Source organism: Arvicola amphibius, chromosome 7, assembly GCF_903992535.2.
Source record: "Arvicola amphibius chromosome 7, mArvAmp1.2, whole genome shotgun sequence".
Lineage (NCBI taxonomy): Eukaryota > Metazoa > Chordata > Mammalia > Rodentia > Cricetidae > Arvicola > Arvicola amphibius.
In genome coordinates, this window is record NC_052053.1 from 47,042,342 (window position 1) to 47,064,489 (window position 22,148).

General features: G+C 45.1%; 2 protein-coding genes across 2 annotated transcripts in view; one reads left to right on the forward strand and one right to left on the reverse strand.

Moving 5' to 3' along the window:
• The window catches only part of Setx (senataxin), a 59,685-nt gene extending 45,395 nt beyond the window's left edge, over nucleotides 1-14,290 (forward strand). Inside the window, 9 exon segments of the mRNA XM_038336118.1 lie at nucleotides 819-1,006; nucleotides 1,862-1,954; nucleotides 3,444-3,608; nucleotides 6,839-6,940; nucleotides 9,039-9,127; nucleotides 11,264-11,370; nucleotides 11,372-11,447; nucleotides 11,450-11,727; nucleotides 11,730-14,290. Coding sequence (XP_038192046.1) covers nucleotides 819-1,006; nucleotides 1,862-1,954; nucleotides 3,444-3,608; nucleotides 6,839-6,940; nucleotides 9,039-9,127; nucleotides 11,264-11,370; nucleotides 11,372-11,447; nucleotides 11,450-11,727; nucleotides 11,730-11,951 — 1,320 coding nt within the window. The 3' untranslated portion in view covers nucleotides 11,952-14,290.
• A 3,109-nt stretch (nucleotides 14,291-17,399) lies between these two features.
• Nucleotides 17,400-18,001, reverse strand: LOC119819969 (28S ribosomal protein S18a, mitochondrial-like). The gene is given in 2 exon segments (XM_038338188.1): nucleotides 17,400-17,915; nucleotides 17,918-18,001. Coding segments are annotated over 2 exon segments (600 nt in total).
• Between the last annotated feature and the right edge of the window lie 4,147 nt (nucleotides 18,002-22,148).

Sequence of the window (22,148 nt, forward strand, 5' to 3'; positions counted from 1 at the left end):
TTTCAAAGTTACTATACAAATAAACTTACTGAAGAAAAACTTAAGAATGATTGCAAAGTTGATTTTTTTTTACATGTCTTTTTAAAAAGTACCATTTTTTTGTGTGTGTGCATGAATTCCTATGTGGGTGCTGGGAATCAAACCGTGCCTTTTGCAGGAATAAGAAGTGCTCTTAACCACTGAGCCAACATGTTCGTGAACTTGTTTCCCCCCCCTCCCCCCAGGGCTTCTCTGGGTATAGCCAGAGCTGTTCTGGAATTCGCTTTATAAACCAGGCTGGTCTGGAACTCACAGAGATCTGCCTACCTCCAAGTGCTGGGATTAAAGGTGTGTGCCACCACTCCTGGCTCACTTAGATTTTATTAAAACCCACTATTTTCTGGAGATAATTACCATGGGAGGAAATTTAGTAATTAGAAGATCTTCTTGCCAAGCATTTGGTGTGGTTACATTTATGTCATTTTTTCAGTATTATATTTTGGAGTGCAAGCATGATGCAGGTACTATGTCTTTATTACAGTTTCCTTTTTGTGGGAAATATCAAGACAGAGTACTGTTTGTATCTGTGTTTTTTGAGTCAGGGTTCTCTGTAGCCCTGGCTATCCTGGAACCTACCTCTGTAAATCCAGGCTGGGCCCTGAACTCACACAGATCCCCCTGCCTCTTCCCGGCCTCTGCCTCCAAGCAAGGATTAAAAGGTATGTTGCCCCCCCACTGCCCTGGGCGTTTTTTTTGGTTTGGGGGGGGGTGTTTGGTTTGTTTTTGTTTGTTTTGTTTGTTATTTTTGTTACAAACTTAAATACTTTTCATCCTCTCAGAAAGCACAGGAGTATGGGTACGACCAGTCAATGATGGCACGATTCTGCAAGCTGCTTGAAGAGAATGTGAAACAGAACAAGATTGGCAGGCTGCCGGTTTTACAGCTTACCATTCAGTATAGGATGCATCCAGACATTTGTCTCTTCCCTTCTAATTATGTTTATAACAAAAACTTGAAAACAAATAGGTGGGTGTCCTGTATTGCTTATAGACTTGTCCTATTTGAAGATTTAGCTGCTTGTGAAGAAATAAATCTTGGCATAAAAAGCATAAATCAGGCTAGCTGTGTTAGCTGATCCTGTTACTTGGAAAACTGAGGCAGGAAGATTACTGAGAGTTAAAGAGGCCAGTCTAGACTACAGAACCTGTTGGGCGGGTGGGGAGCCCTGATCTGCTTAAATCATCAATTTGAAGTGATTTTTCTCTAATTATAAAAGCTATATTGATTATATCAAATATAGATTGATAAAAGAGGTGGCAGGGCTTATCCCTTAACTTTTTCCTGTTTTTGTACACTTTTAATTAAAAAGTGTACAAAAAAGTGTACACTTTTAATCCCAGCAGTCAGAGGCAGAGGTAGGTTGTTCTCTTGAGTTTGAGGCCAGCCTGGTCTACAATACCCTGTCTTGAAAAGAAAAAAAAAGAGGGAGACAGAAGTCACCCATATTTAATATAACCCAGATATAATCAGTAGTAACCTCATGGCCTCGTCTTATATGGTGCTGCTGGGGATTGAAGCCTAGCTCTTAGCCGTGTTTTTTGTGTTTGCTTTCCCTGGAGGCTCCCACTTGTTTTCCCAGCCCTGGTTATTTATCTCATGTACTATGTTATGAGCTTTTCTCTAGTCATAATTGTGTATCTCACCTTCCTTGGTACCAGAATGGAAATAAAATCAAGTTTAGACTTTTCACTGCTATGCATCTGTGAAAGGCCTCTTATCCCTTAACTTTTTCCTGTTTCTGTGTTACACCAAAAAAAAAAAAAAATTATTGATAAAGTGTCCCTTAGAGCATATTTTCTGACTATGGTTGCTTTTCTGTAGAGGCACTGAATCCGCTCGATGTTCATCAGAGTGGCCATTTCAGCCCTACCTTGTGTTTGATGTTGAAGATGGTTCAGAACGACGGGATAATGAGTATGTTTTTCTCTTCTTCGTTCTCAGTAATGGCCTCAGAATTATTAGGTTATAAGCCTTTCCCATACATGTCTCTCTAGTACCAGGGCACAGTCATTTTCACTATCAGTTTTGATAACTTCCCCATTTCTGTTTAATTGGGCAGTACTCTCAGGTGACCAGTAAGTCCTTGAAAGGTCATAGCAGTGACATTGTAAGGTGATTATGGTCTCCTGGGAAGACAGGCATTAACTAATCATTGAGTTGAGTGACTTTTCCAGGTGGCTTAAGTGCAGTGAGAAAATGCAGCTGTGTGGCTGGGCCGTGGTGGCGCGCACTTTTAATTCCAGCACTTGGGAAGCTGAGGCAGGCAAATCCCTGTGAGTTCAAGGCCAGCCTGATCTACAAGAGCTAGTTTCAGGACAGCTAGGACTGTTACACAGGGAAACCCTGTCTTGAAACACAAAACAAAAACAAACAAAAAAACCCAAAAACAAATGCAGCTGTGTGAATGGGCTAATATTAAAAGAGTAGATAGTGACTTAGTGGGACTATATTTTAAGGATTTTGAGTTGTGTGGGAATGTGTTGGGTTGGGTACCTGTGACAGCAAAGTGGAGTGAATGGTTTGTTTCTAGGTAGCAAACATATCACAGGAGACAAGGATTGCTTTGACTGGAGGAATTAATAGTTTAGAGGTATTGTTCATTAACACGTGCATAAATACTACCTGCTACGGGGAAATATGAAAATGCAGATTCTAAGATCAAAATAGGAAATGGGGATGTTGCGTTCTTTGAAGAGTGAAAAATACAGAGGTGATTCCTGTAGGATTGCAGAGCTACAGGGATTGCAACTGAAAGGTTTATGTGGCACCTTCAGAAGTAGAGCTGCACATGAAGAGCTGAGCACCAAGCAGGTTATAGAACCAGAAGGCCACAAGGAACCTGGATAGAATTGTAACCGGAGGAGAAACCAAGGACTAGGAGAGGGAGCCGTCCCCTTTGGGACGTCTTTAGTATAACAGATAGCATGTCAGTAGTAATTACGCTTTAAGGCTCAGGATAACATGGCCCATGCTGGTGTTGGTTGGATCTAGTTTAGTAATGAAAGGACACACATACTTGAGGTCTGGATCAGGAGTACAGGCTATAGAGCCAGCAAAGATGATAATGGTAGGATGAGAAGGCTTTTCATGCTATTCGATCCTGGGGCCATGTTGTTCATGTTTAGCTCTCTAGGTGGCATGTTTTTAGCTGTGTGGTTATTGGTTCATACTTCAGTTGATTACAAATTTCTTTTTTACAATCATTTCCTGGATTGGACAGTTATTCATGTGTGTGTGTGTGTGTGTGTGTGTGTATGAGTAGTTACTATTACATCCTATTGACACTGCTGCCTGACAGAGAAAAGATCTGTCTATGTATGGTAATGGGAATCAAGCTAAATACAACTAGTGAGGAGTTAGACTGCTATGAGATTTGATACATTGTCTTCTTTTTCTATCTTAGCTCATATATAAATGTTCAAGAAATAAAGTTGGTGATGGAAATAATTAAACTTATTAAAGACAAAAGAAAAGATATTTCCTTCCGAAATATTGGCATAATAACCCATTACAAGGCTCAGAAGACTATGATCCAGAAGGATTTGGAGAAAGAATTTAACAAGAAAGGGTGACGTATTTTTACATGTTTTTCTGGTGTTTATAAAGTTGAATTTTCTTTCTCAACAGTACTGGGGTTCAGTTGTGGTCTTGTATATTAGACAAATACTCTAAGCATCTCTGAGCTATATTACCCAGTCCTCTTTATCTTGTGACCGTGTCAGTAAGTTTCCCAGGTTGTCATTGAACTTGCTATCCTCCTGCCTCAGTCCCCTGTGTACTTGGAATTACAGGGCCTCCAGGACCTGCTATGATTGTGCTTTTGTCTCTTTACCTCTACAGTAAAATTAAAGATTGAAATCTGGAAGTCAGTGTCAGGTGTGTGGTAAGAACATGTAATTCTGTGTGTGGAAGGTAGAGGCAGAATGATCAATCAAGGCCCTTGGTGCCATAGCCTTTTCTCCATTGCTCTAACAAAACACTGTGGCGAAAGCATTAAAGGGTTGTTTCACCTCACAGTTTATTACAGCCCATCATGATGGGGGAGTCAAGGCAGCAGGACCCTGAAGCATCCAGTCAGAAGAAGAGAGCAGTGAATGCATGCATTCTAGTGATGAGCTCGGATTTCTCCACTTTTACACAGTCCGGGATCTCCTGCGTAGAGAATGGTGTCACCCACACTGGGTGGGTCTTCCCAGCTCAAACTAATACCATCCATAGATAATCCCCCAGAGACTTGCCACGACCCATTGCTTAGGCTGTTGTAACTTTTACCACGTTGACTGTTAACACTGATGATCACATTCTGCTACGCAGTGAGTTCAAGGATAACATGGGCTACATTAGACCTATCTCACCAAACAATCTGAAGAGACGGCTCAGTGGTTAGATTGTACTTTATATGGCAATCATAAAGAGAGTTCAGATCCCAGCATTTAGGCAACAAGCTGAGTGTCCTGTATACTTCTCTCTAACCCAAGCTCATAAGCAGGCAGACAGGAGTATCTTTTGGAGTTTCCTGGCTTCTAGTCTATCTGAGAAAGCATGAATGAGCTTCAGGTTTAGGGAAAAACCATTTGAAAGAATAGGCAATGATGGGCTGGAGAGATGGCTCAGAGGTAAAGAGCACTGGCTGCTCTTCCAGAGGTCCTGAGTTCAATTCCCAGCAACCACATGGTGGCTCACAGCCATCTGTAATAAGATCTGGTGTCCTCTTCTGTACTGCAGGATACATGCAGGAAGAAACCTGTATACATAATCTTTTAAAAAAAATAGGCAATATTAGAGGAGGACACCTAGGACTCTCTTGTGGCCTTGACTCACATGCACATGTGCACCATGACTCTAAAAGACACACAAATCTTGTAAATACCAAAAATAAAAAAATCTGAAGAGACTATATATAGCAAGTAGCACTAGTAATCAAACCTTCCAGTGACGAGAAACGAATTAGACCTGTCTGCTGAGTTTCACCAGCTGGCAATCCAGAGTTAGCAATAACACAGCTGTGTGCCTGTAATCTTTGCCCTCGGGAGTCTGAGGCTGGAGGATCTAGTTTAGACCAGCCTGGGCTATATAGGAAATACCCTATCTGAAACAACAACAGAAAGCCCAGTAATACTTAGCACAAAACACTTTGAATTTTTTTAAAGTCTGTTTATGTTGGGGGCTGGCACACAATGGTGTGCATATGGTTAGAGGGACAACCTTTATTAATTGCTTCTGGGGTGAAACCAAGGCCATCAAGCTTGAATGGCAAGCTGCCTTATGCGATATTGCCAGATCCAAGAACACTTTGTAATTCATTTTATGAACCCAAGCCCAGGAAGGTGTTTAAGAACCACAGGGCTGATAAGCACTCATGATTGCAGATGTGAGAAAGCCTAAACAAAAAGCAGACTGAATTCAGCATATATTAAAAGGACTGTACATCATGACCAAGTGAAATTTATTATCCCAAAGTGCATTGTTGGCTCGGCATATTAATGGGATAAGAGAAGAAAGCAGGATATGGCATCTCACTCTTGGAGCCTCCATCTAGGGAGGCAAGGCAGGAATGATCATAATGAGCTTGAGGCCAGCCTGGGGTCACAGAATGGAGACTGTGTCTCAAAAAACAGACAAGCAATTAGATTGAGAAGGTGACCCATATGTCATACCAATAGATAACAGAAAAGGCTCTTAACAGAACCTATCATCTTTGATAACTGAAAAGATTATTTAATGGCTACAGAGAAAATTTCTTAATTAAAAAGCATCTAATAAAAAAAACACATAGGTAACATTGTCCCTTGATGCTCAGCAGTCCTTTCTGTAGACCATGAAGATACTTGTTCTTATTCTGTTGTCCATTGTAGTAGAGGTTCTAGCCAGAGCAAGTGTTTTATAAATAATTAAGCGTGGTTATATTTATAGATTCATTAATGAAGCTGCACAAAGAAACCCTTGAGGGGGCTAAGCAAACAAGTTTAAGAGACTTGTAGAAAACAGGATCAATATATAACCATCAGTTGTTCAGTGAGTAGTCTGCACAGGAAGTGAAAACATTCCACTTAAAATGGCACCAAAAGTAATAAAATAATTAGGAGTAAATAAAACCAAAACAGTATAAGATGTATCCACTGGAAACTACAAAGTATGTTACAAGAAATAATTGAAACACCCAGAACACGGAGAGATGTTTATGGATAAGAAGACTCGGCACTGTTCTGGGCGGCAGTTCCCCAAAGAAGAATGGTTCTTTCTCTGCCAGGATACCAGCTGTCCTCTTTACAGAAGTCATCAAGCTGATAAAACCATAAAAGACTCTAAAAGACTTAAGAAAACATCATATAAATATGTATAGCCTTAGTTTACCAAAATGAACCATCTCCTGGGACAAACTATTATATGCAGTGATTCTCAACCTGTATATGTGGTTTCTTATGGACTTCATACACACTAAGTATGTTTCTAAAGATGCTATGAGAAGAATGGAGTAAGAATGACGTACTGACTTCAGAAGCTGTGTGTCTGAAAGGACTATCCTTATCTCAAATATACGATGAACCTTACAACTCAATATATGTATTTCTCTTTTCCCCAAGGCAGGGTTTTCTCTGTGTAGCCCTGGCTGTCCTGGAACTCACTTCGTAGACCAGCTGGCCTCTAACTCAGATCTGCCTGTCTCTGGCCCCTGAGTGCTGAGATTAAAGGCTTGTGCCACCACCATCTGCCATCACAATGAAGAGTTTTAAATACTGCTGTGTATGTGTATTTTACAATTTTACGTTTTTGGTAAACACTTGCCTTTGTAAACAGGCCTGCAGAAGTGGATACAGTGGATGCCTTCCAGGGGGCCGGCAGAAAGACTGTTATAATTGTTACATGTGTCAGGGCAAGTTCTGAGCAAGGCTCAATTGGGTAAGTAGCTCACTTGCTTTGTCGCTTGTTGAGAGAGAATCAGTTCTGTCATCTAGACCCACAGTGACTGCTCTTAGAGAACCCCTATCGTTTGCTTTGTTAACAGTGTTCTCAATCTGTGGGTGAGTGGGGTAAATGACCTTTGCACAGAGGTTGCATATCAGATATCCATCATATCTTATATTTACATTTCAAATCATAACAGTATCAAAATTGCAGTTATGAAGTAGCAATGAAAATTTATGGTCAGGGTCACATGAGGAACCGTGCTCAAGGCTTGCAGAATTAGGAAAGGTTGAGAATCACTGTTTATATCGTTTGTTCCAGGAGATGGTTCATTTTGGTAAAGTGATTATTGTACAAGCATAAGAACTTGATTGTGACTGTCCAGCACCCATGTAAAAAACTATGCATGATGGTGCACATCTATAACCCCAGGCCAGAGATAGGCATATCTGGGAACTTGCTGGCTAGTGAAAACTCATTATTCTTCTAACAATGCTTAATACAGTTTAAAGAAAACGTGCTTCTTTTCACAGAAAAGAGCAAGTGTTACTTTAAAGAAAACCCATTATTAACAGTGCTTAGTACAGTTTAAAGAAGATACGCTTCTTTTCATAAGAAGATCATTGTTTATTTCAAGAAACAAGTATTCTACTAACAATGCTTAGTACAATTTAAGGAAAATGTGCTTCTTTTTCAATATTTATTTATTTATTATATATACGATATTCTGTCTGTGTGTATGTCTGCAGGCCAGAAGAGGGCACCAGATCTCATTACAGATGGTTGTGAGCCACCATGTGGTTTCTGGGAATTGAACTCAGAACCTTTGGAAGAACAGGCAATGCTCTTAACTGCTGCTGAGCCATCTCTCCAGCCCCGAAAATGTGCTTCTTTTAACAGAAAAGAGCATTCTTTTTTTTAAGCAGAGTTACTATTTTATTAACAGTGCTTAGCCTAAGTGATGAGTCCCAGGTTCAGTGAGAGGTGTTGTCTCAAAAATAAATGGAGAGCAATTGAGGAAGACACCTCTGGCTTTTATATGTGCTCGCGCGTGTGTGCATGTGCACAGCCTAGGTAACAAACATCTTGAAAGTCTACAATTGTGAAGTAGATGATCTATAAGATCTGGTTTTTCCTAGTGGTTTTGTATGTTGACCTTTTCCTAGGGTGTGTCTTTTGTTCAGTAAAACTGATGTTCTAATTGTATTTTTTGCAGAGATCTATAATTGTCATTGTCACATGGTACATGCTACACAGTTTTTCTAAGGGTGCAATCGCAAATACTCTTAGTTTACTTACTTAAGATGTTAAGTATGCTGTTGAGTCACCAGATGATTTTTTTTTTCATGAGATAAAGAAGTTAAAGATTTGAGATGGGTATAGGTGGCACATGCCTTTAATCCTACCACTTGGGAGTCAGGGACAGGTGATTCCTCTGAGTTCGAGGCCAGCCTGGTCTATAAAGTTCTAGGACAACCAGGGGCTATATAGAAAAACTCTGTGGGGAAAAGCGTACACACACACACAGGACACACACACACATACACACACACAACCCCAACAAATTAGAGATTTAATTTAAAATTTCACCATTATTATATACCCATTGTACTTCTATATTGATATATTTATGTATTTCTATACTAGTTCAACAATAGTGTTATTACTTTAAATTTAACTTAACTGTAGTTTTTTAGTTTGTGTGTGTGGCCACTTGCGTAGGATGGTTGCTTAGTATGGAAGTTGAATCTTCTGGAAGAGCAGCAGCCTGCTCTTAACTGCTAAGATGACTTCTAGTCCCTTTTTGGAGTTTTTATAAATTTTAAGTTATATTGTTAACTTTCAGTATTTTATCAAAGTCAGAATAGGAGCTTTTAATATTTAACTTGGAAGTAAAGCACCAAGGGTTTTGCTCAATATTTTAATGGCATTGGCTTCTGTGCTAGGAACCTGAGTCAGGGCAGATAGTGAGGAAACACTCCCAACCTAGGAAGGAAGGGGTTCTGGAGAAGCTGCTTCAGGTACTGCCTGCACCCTCTGAAGGGATATGATTCAATTCTGCTACAGAAGTAACTTTCTTGTTGTTGCTTAGATTCCTGGCGAGTTTGCAGAGGTTGAATGTCACCATTACACGAGCCAAATACAGCCTTTTATATCCTTGACATTTGGAGGACTCTGATGGTAGGTACACTCTCTGGGGTTTATAGGGAGTTCCAAGTATATCCAGTGTTAGCAATTATGGATTTTTTTTTCTTAAAAATGGAAATAGTTTTCTCAGTTACAAAATAAAGGTTAAGGTAAGTCTTCCAGCAGCTGGCTGATGAGTGTCCATAGAAACCGTTCTTTCTTAGCTCAAGTGCAGATGTGTACACTACATTTTCAAGGTGACCTATCTAAACCCTGATTTGTGTCAGTGACAGTCTGAAGAGGGTTTGTCAGTCCATATGCAGAGTGGTAGGACATAGCTTAGCAAGTGGTAGTGTGACTGTGAGCAGTTTCTCCAGAGAGTGCGGGAACATGTGCAGCTGCCTTCTCTGGACTCAGGGCTGGCAGCTCCTTGCTCTGCTCTGTGAGAGCTCTGCCCCAGAGCCTTTCTGCTGTAGGGCTTCTTAGGATGAAGAGCAACGCTCTCTGCATTTTTAGTGGGCAGATAGTGTGAATGAAGCCAGTGACAGACAGCTAAGTAGTGTGTGCTTGCTGCTCAGCTAGCTCAGCTAGGGGTTGCAGTGTATTGGTGCTTTTGAACTTTCCGTTGTAAGTCTTATCCTTTCATGTCAAAACTCTCTTGCCAGCCCAATAACTTCTTGTTGTTTCTGAAAGTGTGTGCCTTTAATCTCAGCACTTAGGAGGCAGACACAGGCAGATCTCTGAGTTTGAGGTCAGCCTGGTCTACAGAGCGAGTTCCAGAACATCCAGAGTTGTTTATACAGAAAAAAAAAAAAAGTGGTCATCTGAAGCAGGAGCCAACTTGTTTTCCTTCCCTGTTTGGTTAATAGCAGCCAAGAGCAATCCAGATACATCTTCCCATCTTACCGAGGTCTCTGGTGTGTGCGCACCCTTTGAAAGAAGCTGTAAAATCTGTATAGACTCTTGTTTTTATATCTGTTTAAGTTGATAAGGAAAAACAAAATTTTATCAAATATTGCTAGAAGATGTTTCTGAGATATTATAAACGTTTAAAATAAAGTCATGGAGGCTGGAGAGATGCTCAAGGGTTAAGAGCACTAGCTCCTCTTTAGAGGACCCAGGTTTGGTTCCCAAGCATCCTCATGTCAGTTCACAACCTCCTATAACTTCAGTTCCAGGGAATACAGCGCCATCTTCTGGTCTCCATGATCACCATGCATGCACGCGGTGCATGTACACAAATAGGCAAATACCCACACACATTTTTTTTAAAAAAAAATTTAAATGACAGTAGGAGAATATCTTTGAATTCCTCCCTCCGTAGATTAAGTTTTAGTCCTTAGGGGCTTGGGAGACCTTTGGGAGCCATAAATTTGGTTTTTTTCATATGTGGTCAGAAATTTGCCTTCTGAAACCAAGTTCTTTTTTTAAATTGATTTTTATTGAGCTCTTCATTTTCTCTGCTTCCCTCCCTTCCTCCCCCCCAACCCTCCCCCAAGGTCCCTATGCTCCCAATTTACTCAGGAGATCTGGTCTTTTTCAACTTCCCATGTAGATTAGATCTATGTAAGTCTCTCTTAATGTCCTCATTGTTGTCTAGGTTCTCTGGGATTGTGATTTGTAGTCTGGTTTTTGCTTTATGTTTAAAAACCACTTATGACTGAGTACATGTGATAATTGTCTTTTTGTCTGGGTTACCTCACTCTGAAACCAAGTTTTAACCATGCCCAAGAGTAAGTAGTAGTGTAGATTAGCAGGGTGCAGAGGAGCCTTGTACAACGATAGGGAGGTCATGTGCTTGCTGCAGAAGCCACTGGAGAAATGTAGCCATTGTGCACTTGAAGTGGGTTGATGCTTCAGAGGTGCAGTAGTTTTCACTTTTAGTTAACAGTTAAATTTAAACAGTTCAGCAGAGCTAGGAACAGCTAATGTAATGTGGAAGAGCATCTCACTGTGCTCTGTGGACCGCAGAGATGAGAGTAGAGTGTCCTTGCAGCTGTTACCAGCCCTGGTGTTTAGTTATGCCTCCCTCCTCAGTACTGGTGCTTGAGCTTCTCTCTCACGCTTGTCTCTGTGGGATCTGCTCAGACTACACTTGTTTATTTAGGAAATGAAAGTTGGACCCCATGTTTCCCCAGCAAAATGAGTGTTTCTGTAGAGTATGATTGTTTTCCCTCCTTCGTTAATCAGGAAACCAACATTGGAATGAACTGATCAGGATGCTCAGAAGCGTGGGCCATTATAAGACCTGTGACCCACACTACAGACATGATGCAATGAAGATTCTGAAACTGAAGGCCTGTGCTGCAGAGGAGTCTGACCCATCCTCAGCCACTGCCCCAGAAGGCACCTAGACCTCAGGGTGGCTTGCCCAGCACAAGCTAGACAGTGGACTTGCCAAGACACCTGCTGCTGCTTCTCTGTACCACACACCGTCTGACACTGTCACTTCAAAGGAACCTGAAAGGACACTTCCTCAAGACCGACTTCGAGATCCGCGACTACTTAGGAGATTGGATGCTGAATCCAAGGGAATATCCCTGAAGGATCCACAGTCTGTGGGATCTCATTTTCTGGAGTGCCTGGCCCTCCTTCAATTTTCCAGGACCCAATTTGTTGCTGTTGTTGCTCCTCTGAGTAGCCACAGGGTCACCTCTTACAGGCTGAGCCACCGCCTGTTCACCCTGCTGCTCCTTCCACAAGTAAGAGGAAGTACAGTGCCCCGGACTCTGGGTTCAGTCACAGAAGAGAGCCGAGGGCCTTTGGTGAAGAAGGAAGGCGTGGCTCTGTGAGTCATCACATGCTGAGGAGTGCTGACTGGGACAGGAGGAGGCTGGAGCAGGAGCCCAGCAGTGCCAAGAAGAGCCGGTTTCCATAGTAGCTCTTGGTGATGAGACTGTCATTCACGCGTAACTAGTGGCACCATACAGATACACTGGGTTTTATTTTTGTTTCCCTTGAAGAATCTGTGTTAAAGGATGGAAATACCTTCTAACCCTTGGGCTGTTGGTCATCTTCAGTACTTTTTGCCAGTTATATGCTTTTGGAGAGGGTGTTTGTATATCTCTAATGTCCTTGAGGCCAAAAATTCAAAATGTTGGGATCTTTTGTTCTGTAGAAAAGGTCAGGTCAAATGAATGCCGTAAAGCTTAAACTGTGAGCCTGTGTAGCACATATAAAATCCTTTAAAAATGTGAACAGGTAGATGACATTTCCTTCCTCTGCTGAAAACATTAGTCATTTTCCAACAGAACAAACTTAGTAGTTAGGAGGGCAGCTCCTTTCAGTCCTTGTGAGGTAGACAAGTTTCTTTACCCAGCCTCAGTACTGGAGTTAGCCAAGTTTGGTACCAGCGACCAGTGTCTTGAATAAAAAAACTGCTGGGGTTTCTTGGGGCCTTCGAAGGCGCATGTTGGGAGCTGTTGTGCACTTTGAGACCAGGCAGCTTGCCACGGGGATTATTGTAACCTCATTCACCTATATAGTGTATGACTTAGTTTTCTGGCTAAATTTCCTTCCCTCTCAAAAACAGAAGAACAATTCTTGAACTGTCAGATGTTTCCCAGTGTTTCATAAGGTTGATGTAACTGCTGAGTTGGAGACATTGTTATGGAATGGAGGATTTGTACTGGCCTGGTCTGTGCAGGTTGCTTAGGAAGGCTTGAGGGTTTTAGAAAAAATAAGAGTGGCTGCTTTTGGGGGGATTATTTGGGAGCTGCACAGGATAGAGCAGATAGTGCTCTCAGGCAGGAAAGATATGTGAGAAAGAGAAAGCTGCCACCTGGGCTTTCGGGAGCATCCAGTAGTGGGAGTGTTGTATACTGGGTGCCTGGCCCCATCACCTAGCATGCCTGTGAGAGGAGCTGGAGTCAGGACAAGGGCGGGCTGCCTAGCCAGTTCAGGTTTCCAAACCTCCGTATAGCAGAGCATGTGGAATGTGAGGGTCTGGTGACCACTGCACATACAGCCCGTTAGCTTTGGGGAGGAGGGCATCTCTGAAAATTAATGTTTGCTGTTTGGAATTCTGTCATCTGTTTCTTAAACAAAAGGGTTTTGAAATTCCTGCTTGAAGCAGGTTTTATTTGTTAAGAGCTTTTGCATTTCGCCAAGTTTCCTGAGCTCTCTCTCTGCACTGGTGCACAGACATGTACCCTTAATGTCTCCTGGACACGTGTAAAACTAGGGAGTCGGCGTCTTCACAGTGCTTCAGCCTCCTGGCTGGGCCCAGCTAGGTGGACGTAAATCCGCTCTGGCTAGGGCAAGGGTTAGTAAGACATTGGCAGAAAACCTCACTGTTACTTGAAATTTTCTTTCATGGTGTCTTAAGAAAGGTGCTCAGGTTAACGGGTTTGAGAATGTGCCCCCTTGAGGAAGAGTGGGCTTCTGAGGGCACTGTGACGAGACAGCAGTGAGCGGGGCACTGCCCCGCTCTCATCGCCCATAGGGGAAGGAGCACGGTTTTAAAAAGATGATTTTCCAAAACGTGGTTGGCTGCCACCCAGAGTATGTATAGAATGGCATGTGTTTTGTTCATCTGCAGACTCACTGCTAACCTCATTAGAGGATGTGAGAATTAGGAGGGCCCTTAAAACCCCGTTTATCTTGTGAGTGTCAGAGCTACTGGGACTAGACTCTGGCCAGGGCCTTGAGTCCTTGTATCCTCCTTTCCAGCAACCAGCCTGGCCTTCAAATACTCTCTCAAGCAGAATGTAGTTGTGTGGCATTAGAGTTTGAAACCTTATTTATTTCAGTTGGTAAAGGTATTTTCAGAAAGTGTTTGCTGTGTCAGGTGGCTTTTTTGAAGGTTGCTGCCGTGAGACAGTTAAGGCTGACGAGATGAAAAGTTGACTTTGTCCTTTCTGTGGTTAAAGGAACTTTCCCTGACTACTTTCAGAATGTTATTGCAGGCGAATGCATAACCTGTCTTATTTTGCTTCTCTTTAATTTACCACAGTGTTGTTTCAGTTATGCTTTCATGAATTATCAGGAGCAAATTTGAACAAGAGCGTGTGAATAACCTCCTGTAAATGAGTTTTATAACAAGAGTGTACTAAACTATTTTCTAAAATTACTTACGCACATTGGGAATCTTTCTGTAGCTTTGTGTTTTGTATGCTCTGGTTTCATAACTGGATTTTAACAAATGTAAACCTGTTATCTTTGTTAATATCTAAAATTTAAGAGAAAATGGCAGAATTAAAAACAAAAGAAAACTGATGTGGGTTAGAAGTATTGTATGTTGCTAAGTTAAAGCAGAAGATGCTGCCAGGTGACCCTTTACTCTGCCAGCTTCTTTGTTTAATGGCCCTGGCCTGCCCAGTTCCACTGTCTTTGTCCCCAGGTCCCTTTGGAATCATCTAGGTAAGGTTAAGAACCTCCCCACTGCCACCTGGACATCTTACAAATTATAGCAAGTTCACCATTAGGCTGGGGTCCAGGAAGGTAGAGACTGTAGGCAATGAGTAGTGACCTGGACAGGCACTGCTGGAAACGCATGTGGAGGCATAGGGCATCCATGTCCAAGTTGGTAATAATTTGCCAGTGATGACAGACACTCGGGACACACAGTGGCTTGCAGAAAGCTATCGCTTAAAAGGCACTTGTTCTGCTCTCTGCTCTCTGCTCTCTGCTCTCTGCTCTCTTCCTGTACTCAGGGTGCACTCAGATCACAGGGAAGAAAGAGGGTGATAAATTTGCCCGATGGGATGAGTGCTGGGCCATGGTCACTTCATCTCTGGAATTCCTTAGCACAGTAGCTAACGTAGTAAGTAACTAGTATGTCACTAAGTACATTAGGTAGTGAAGTAACCAGGCCTCCCTCTCTGGACCAATACACAGTTACATGCAGTCACACCACATCCTGGGTTTCACTGTTCATTGAGGAATAAACAGTTTAGGGAGCAATGTAAGGTTTAGCTTGAACTTAAAGAAGATTTACAGTGTTGTGAGCAACCACAGAGTCGGTTTCTGCTCACAAGGGACCTGAGTTATCACTCCCTTCTGCTGTGCAGAAGGCACTCGCCACTTGAAGGGATGTCAGTGGCAGTCTCCAGTGGCAGCTGAAGCCACGGTGGCCAGGAATACCACTGCCCTTCCTTTTTCTACTGCAGATAGAGTGGTTTACAGTGGGAATTCGCAAAGGGAGAATCAGTTTGGCTCACCCCAGAATTTCTGATCTAATGGATTTGGAGTATAACTCTTGGCCTTGAAGTTTTTTAGTTCTTGGGTGTTTCCATGGCACAGCCAGCATTGGAGTCTAGCTCCTATGGAGTCAGCAGCAATAAGGGTTTCATAGTTACATCATCTCTGAGTTCCTTGGATGTGGCCACCCTCCAAGAAAAGTAAATGGAATATTTGCTGTTTCTGTTTCAGAGGAGAGGTTCCCAAGGGTGATGCAGCAAAGGCCAAGGGGAAAGTAAAATGGCCCACTGATTCTTCCTGCAAGGAGCCCACATCATCGTGCAAAAACCCTTGATTTTCCTGAGATTTTGCTCTTGGGCTTTGGACACGGCTTGGAATATGTATAAAGCTATGGAGACAGGTTTTTGGTTTTTTTTGTTTTTTTTTTTTGTTTTGTTTTGTTTTGTTTTCTGAGACAGGGCTTCTCTGTAGCTCTGGGTGCCCTAGAATTTGCTCTGGAGACTAGGCTGACCAGTTTGAGACTGGCCTCAAACTCAGATTTATCTGCCTTTGTCTTCTGAATGCTGGGATTAAAGGTGTGTGCCACTACGGCCAGGCAGAGGTTTTCCTCTCGATGTCATTTACTATAGCCATCTAAAAGTGGAAAGACTTTTCGTTTGGAAATGTAAATAATCTGTTGTCTTATGTGAGTATGGGGTGGGGGCTGTGGGTGTGTGTACATCTGTGTGTGTTCCTAGAGTCCTTGAATCCCCTTGAGCTGGACTTACAGGTGGTTGGGGGTGCTAGGAATTGAACCTGGGTTCTCTGCAAGAGCAACAAGTGCTCTTAACTATTGAACCATCTCTCCAGCCCTTAGAATTATTTTATTTAGTGTGTGTACATGCACACACCGTAGTAGTCACTACTTGTGGAGGTCAGAGAAGAGTTTGCAGGAATCAGTTCTCCTCTTCTACTGTGTGGGGCCTGAGGTTGAACTGTGGTAGTCAGGCTTGGCAGCAGTGCCTTTACCAACTGAGCCATCTCCTGAACCTTAGTGACTCACGGTGACTGGACTCATTTATGACAGCTATATGACCTTTCAGCCTAGGTACATGGTGTGCAGTGACCAGATCATGGTGATAGGCATGTTTATCCCTAAGATGCCTGTTTGGTAGCCTTTGCTGCACTTTACCAACTGTTTGGAAGTATTCCAAAGTATCAGTGGGTAGTTGCCATGCTGGTGGCTTATGGAAAACTGTTCTTCTCTACCCGCCCCCTGACTATTGCAAATGCCCACCCTCCTCCCATCACCCCTCCCATGCCCTGATGATACTTTTAAAAGTACTGTACACTCTTAAGAAAAACAAGAGTTCATGCTGTCAGTATTCTGTTGGACTCACTCTGACCCTGCTATTCCAGGGGCCCCAGCAGCTAGCCTGGCTTCCTTACCCAGCTGTGGAATCTGCCTTTATTCCCTGGAGTCCTCTTCCTAGAGAAGTGTTTCCAAGCCAAGGGCTAGGCCCAGGCACTCCAAGCTTCCCTGCTGGAGCTTTCTAGAACTGAGCTCAGGGAAGGAACAAGTAGAATTGCGTGTCAGGTGTGAGGAGAAGGAGGGGGGTGCAGTGGGAAAATCCCTAGGGATTTAATTCCCTCATCTTTCTTCCAGTCTCCTTGCCATAGGATATGCTGTTGAGCATGCTCAGAAGAGCCTGCATCCCTTGAGGATTATAGGTCAGTATGGAAGGGATTCAGGCCACTCCCTCTGGAATGGTCCTAGAACACTAATACAAACTTGGTCCTCATTGCTCAGCACGGATTGGCTGCTCTGAACTCATGGCAGGATGGGGAAATTTACTCAAGACAGAGTCTCACCCTGTAGACCAGTGGGGATTAAAGGCTTGCACCACTATATCTGGCACGATGGGGCATTGTTTATTTATTTATTTATTGCCAAGAGTCTGCTTTATTACCTTTCTTTGTGTATGGCTCCTGCCCTTGCACCGATCTCAGCCCATGCTAGTCAGAAGACCACAGGCCAGTTCCTGTCTGCCCTGGTTCCCAACATCATGACTGGGTAGATAGATCTAGAGAACAGAAGTTAGTTCTAAAGTCCCCATGCTGTGTGTGGAGGGCAGTGGTTCTGGTGGGAGGGGCAGGTGCATCATCTGGAAAGTTCTAGTCAGGATATTCAGCAGTACAGCTTCTATTAATGAATCAGCTTCAGAGGCCTTCTGGAGTAGCAGACATTGTCTTTCAGGAGTGACCCCACAGCCATAGCCACCTTAACCCAACGGTGGCCTTTTTTATAGATGGGCTTGACAGAGCTGGGAGCCCAGCGAGTCAGGTAGCAGTTGAGCTTGGGTTTATTCTTCAATAAGGACACTTCTGGAAGCTGTGGCCTGTGATCTGAGAATAGACCTATTTGATGAGCCATCTTTACACACTCCTTGATCTTTCGGTGTTCTTCCAGGCACAAGCCTGTGACACTCCAGGGCAGCGTGCCTCCGTGTGGCCGGATGAACTGACTGAGCAGCAGTAGCACATCCTCAGAGTTAGACTTCGGCTTCAGGATCCAGCGGCACCCAATGGGAGGGACACTGGCCTGAGTGGCCTTGGGAGTTTCTGTGGTTCTGCCTACAATTACAGTCGTCTTCCCTTCTTGGATCTCCACCACTTCTCTCAACCTGCAAGCTGGAAGCCGTAGCCAGCCGCTCGTGGCAGGGGGGTGGGGGTGGGAGTGGGGGGGGCTCCCAGGAATCCATGGAGCTGCCTTCCGCAGCCAGATACCAGAGCCCTGAGGGCTGCCATCTTGGGATGACCTCGTGTGCCATGATGGGGGATTTTAAATAGGTGTGTGAGTTTTAAATCCATCTGTGATCTTATTCCTGCACTGGATGCATAGGGTCCTGGGAGGCTGGTCTCCCTGTCATTGATAGTGCCTCTGGGAATCAAAGTTACTTCCTCGATAACGATGCCCCCAAGTCTGCATCTCCAGCATGTCAACCTGACCTGCTTTTGAAGCCCTGCCACCTGTTCCTGGGCCAGCCCTGTCCAATGTCACTGGGTTCTAGGTCTCAGGCCCCAGGGCCTTCCTAGAGCCAGTCCTGCCTGGCCCTCATGACCTTCCCTATAGCCTCTCCATACCTCTTTGGGGATTTTGGATCAAGCAAAACCTTGAAGGGATGAGGAGTAGGGAATGCTGCTGAGCAATGGAGGTCAGCTGGGCGAGTAGGCGATGTAGTCAGAGGGCTTCCTGACTGTCGGTGCCTTCCACAAGCCTTTGGTCACCCACTGTAATCCCCACCTCTCTACAGTCCTGCCAGTTTCCCCTGCTTAGTTCCAAGCCCATCTATACAACGTGCAGGAGAGCAACCAGAAAGAACAAGCCTCGCGTCTGTAATCCCTGCGCACAAGACTGGGGAAGGGGGCTTGCTATGAGTCCCAGGCCAGCCATGAAGAAGTAAGCAGAGAGGTTCCTGGCCTAGGGATTCTAACTGAGCTTCTACATGCAGGGCAGCCCAGGAGCAGGGGAGTCCCTTGGGCACAGAGGTCTGCAATGCCTTTCTGGCCTTGGGTAGCATAAAGACTGGGCAGATGCCTGCATGTGGGAAGGAATAGGGCAAGTGGAAGGGCTGGGCCATATCTGCCCCCAAGGATCCTTGTGCCTTATGCCTGGAGCCTGGCACACTGGTATATGAGAGAAAAGAGGAAAAAAAGGAAGGGAGGGAGAGCAGGAGGGAGGCTGTGTCATATGGCAGGTGTGGAGGTGACAGGATGGGTAACCATAAAACAGTAGGCTGGCTGGCTTTATGCCAGGCATGTCCTCAACCCCGCCAGTGTGCGCTTACTGACTCCTAGATAGCCCTGGAGACCAGGGCTATTGTCACTCTCCCTTTTCACAGATGAGAAGACAAGATGCCAGAGTGTGTCACTCAAAAGTCACACAAAGTGTAGCGGTCAAGGCCAACTTCAAATCCAGGTGGCAAGCTCCAGGCCCTTGGCCTGGGCTACCATCTCCTCTACCTTTGTAGCCTGTTCTTGGCCAGCCATGTATTCACTGGTCGGCTATGGAAAGTGCCCATCTCAGCTCCTGGCTGTGTCCCAAGGGCCACCTGCTTGTTCGGCTAAGGTTAGGAACCAGCTGGCAGCCTGCAGTCTCCTGCCTTGGGCCTACCCTTCCAGGACGGCCATTCTCCATTGCCACCAGAAACACAGCCAGCAGTGGGGTGGGGGCATCTGGCCAAACCCTTTTCTCACAGAGAAACAGCAGCAACTCCCTATTGGGGGCTGGAGTCCCTCTGCCACCAGCTGAGGCTGAGAGGGAAGAGGAAAGGGGCCAGGAGCGAGATGAAAGGCTGTGCTAGCCTTTCTCAGGCCTTCAGAGGGCCGGGGAGACAGTCCAGTTAGTGCTTGTCAGCATGAGGACCTGAATCCGTGCACCCATGTAAGAAGCTGGGTGCAGTGGTGTCCCCCCTCCCCCCAGTAAACAGCACTGGGAAGACGGGGACAGGTCCCTGGAGTTTGCTGGACAGCCTGACTAGCTGATTGGTGAGCTTTAGGCCCAGGGAGAGATCTCAAAAGTGAAGGCTCAGTGGGGACAGCACCATCACAAAAGTGTGGACCTGAATTTGGATCCCCAGCATACACACAAAAGTTGGACGGTTCCGTTGCTATCCCGGCATCCTGTGGGATTCGAAGGAAAACAAGAATAATTCCGGGGGGGTGCTTGTTATAGAAAATACTAGAAAGAGCTATCAAAAACATTGACAGTTATTAGCTCTGGATGGAGACTTGTGGGTAATTTTAACTTAATATGCTCATTGTCCTGGCACTGAGGAGGCAGGAGGATCAGGAGTCTCAAAGCAAGACTGTCTCAAAATGTACATATATTCTGTTAGCTTTTTCATAGTTTCTAGCTTGCCTATAAATTGCAGTGTGTGCTTTCTAAAAGAAAAATAAACCGGTGTTTCTTATTAGGGTCCATTCCTTTAACGATTCCCACCTAAGATGCGCTAGGATAGGCTAGGTGCCTCACACTGGGGGAGACCAGCCAAATTCACCCCAATTCCTCCCAGACCTGCAAGAGATGTGAGCTGCTCCCCAGGCACCCATAAATGCCTCGTAACTATGAAGCATGGTTGGAGGCAAGATTGCCAAGGCAGCAGTTCTGTTTATTTAGAGGGCAGGGCCAGGGCAGCCTTTGTGTAAGGGGTACACTCCCCTGGCTCTCAGCAGTCAGTGGGATGAAGCCAGGCTCCCCAGGGATCCCCACACAGGGTAGAAGAGGGAGGAGGGCAGAGGAGCCAATGGGGGTACAGAGACTTGCAGAGGCAGGCAATCTCACCCATCCCTTAGCATCATGATTTCAGGCCAGTCACTTTCTTCCCCTTAGCCTCTACTTGCCACTCTCTAAAATGAACCATCCATTCCTGCTGACACAGTGATTCTCAAACTCCACTTGGGCACTGCTGAGATACCTGTAGATGTCACTTGGGGTAGGGGCACTGCTGGCTCCATCCTCAGAGCCCTGATGCTAAGGGCTCCTCACCTCTGCCTCTAAGAGCAGCACAGCCTGCAGGGTTGTCAGAGCCAAGATGGAAATCTGATCTTGGGATAATGGAGGGATTAAGGGTAGGGCTAACATCCTAACGCTGCATGGTGCCTCAGGTGGGTGCTGTTATGAGCCTAGCTGGGCTAAAGGGTGCTTTCCTCCCGGTGCCTTGGGAACGGGACATCAAAAGCCTGGGCTGTGACTTCTGGCCTGGGTGACCTTGTTTTCTCCTTCGTTCTGTGATCTGGAAGATGTCAGAGTTCTCCAAATGGCTACTGGCAACATTCCTTCTATCCTCCAGCCGAGGTCAGGGCCTGAGCGGTCCTTAGGGATTGGGGCTGCCAGTCTGATTTACAATGCCCTGCAGCAGCCCTTTGCTCTGGAGGAGACTGGCTGGTCCTAGGGATGCTGACACAGCAAGGCGAGCTGAGAGCTCAGGAAGGACAGAGTGGGTTCCTGTCAGGCCCCTCCAGTGTCCTGGGACACTCCCAGGTGGCATAAAGAAAGGGGTAGGTGCTGCTGGGCGGTGGTGGTGCGCGCCTTTAATCCCAGCACGTGGGAGGCAGAGGTAGGAGGATCTCTACATTCGAGGCCAGTCTGCGCGCGTTCGCCTCACTATGTTTCCAGGGCGGGACCCTAGATCTTTGTGGCTCTAAAAGCTGCTGCATCCTCTTTCACATGCAGGCATTCCAGTCCCCTTGCAGGAAGGTGGGATTGCAGCAGCTCACTCTCTGCTCCCTACTGAAGGTGGAGGCTGGCCCTGCTCTGGGGAGAGGTGGTGTCCTAGCCTTGGATGCTGATTTGTGTGGTAAACTAGGTGTCTTGTTTTTTTCTCTGAACTCAGTGCACTTTAGACGCTTAGATGTCAAGCCAGGAGGCCAGGGGCTTAGGAACTGGCAATTCTGCCTGAAACAGAAACCGCAATTCCCACAGCTTCCCTCCCATGGATGTTTCTTCTTTCCCCCACTTTCAGAAGTTTGGGACATCATAGCCTGGCTGGGTCTATCACAGAGGCAAGTTCAGCTTTTGCTCCACCATCTTGGAGGGGGGTTTACATGCTCAGCCAGATGACTCCTGCCTCCACCCTGCAGACTGAGCACTGGGGAGAGAGGCAGAAGAGGAACTGGACCCAATGTGGCAGGGGTGGTGGTGGTGGTGGTGGTGGTGGTGGTGGTGGTGGTGGTGGTGGTGGTTGTGACTTTTAGAAACTTTCTGCAAGTCCTGTCTGTCATTTTTGCTTATATCATATTTCATAGAGGAGTGTCATATGGCCTTTCTCATCTACAAGGAGAATCAGAGATGTTTTCCCCGGGCATGTTGGGGTTCTGTAGATGGAGCCAGGGACCTGACAGAACCTCCCCTTAGAGGTAGGAGCGGACTTCTGCTGGTGCAGGGGATCAGAGC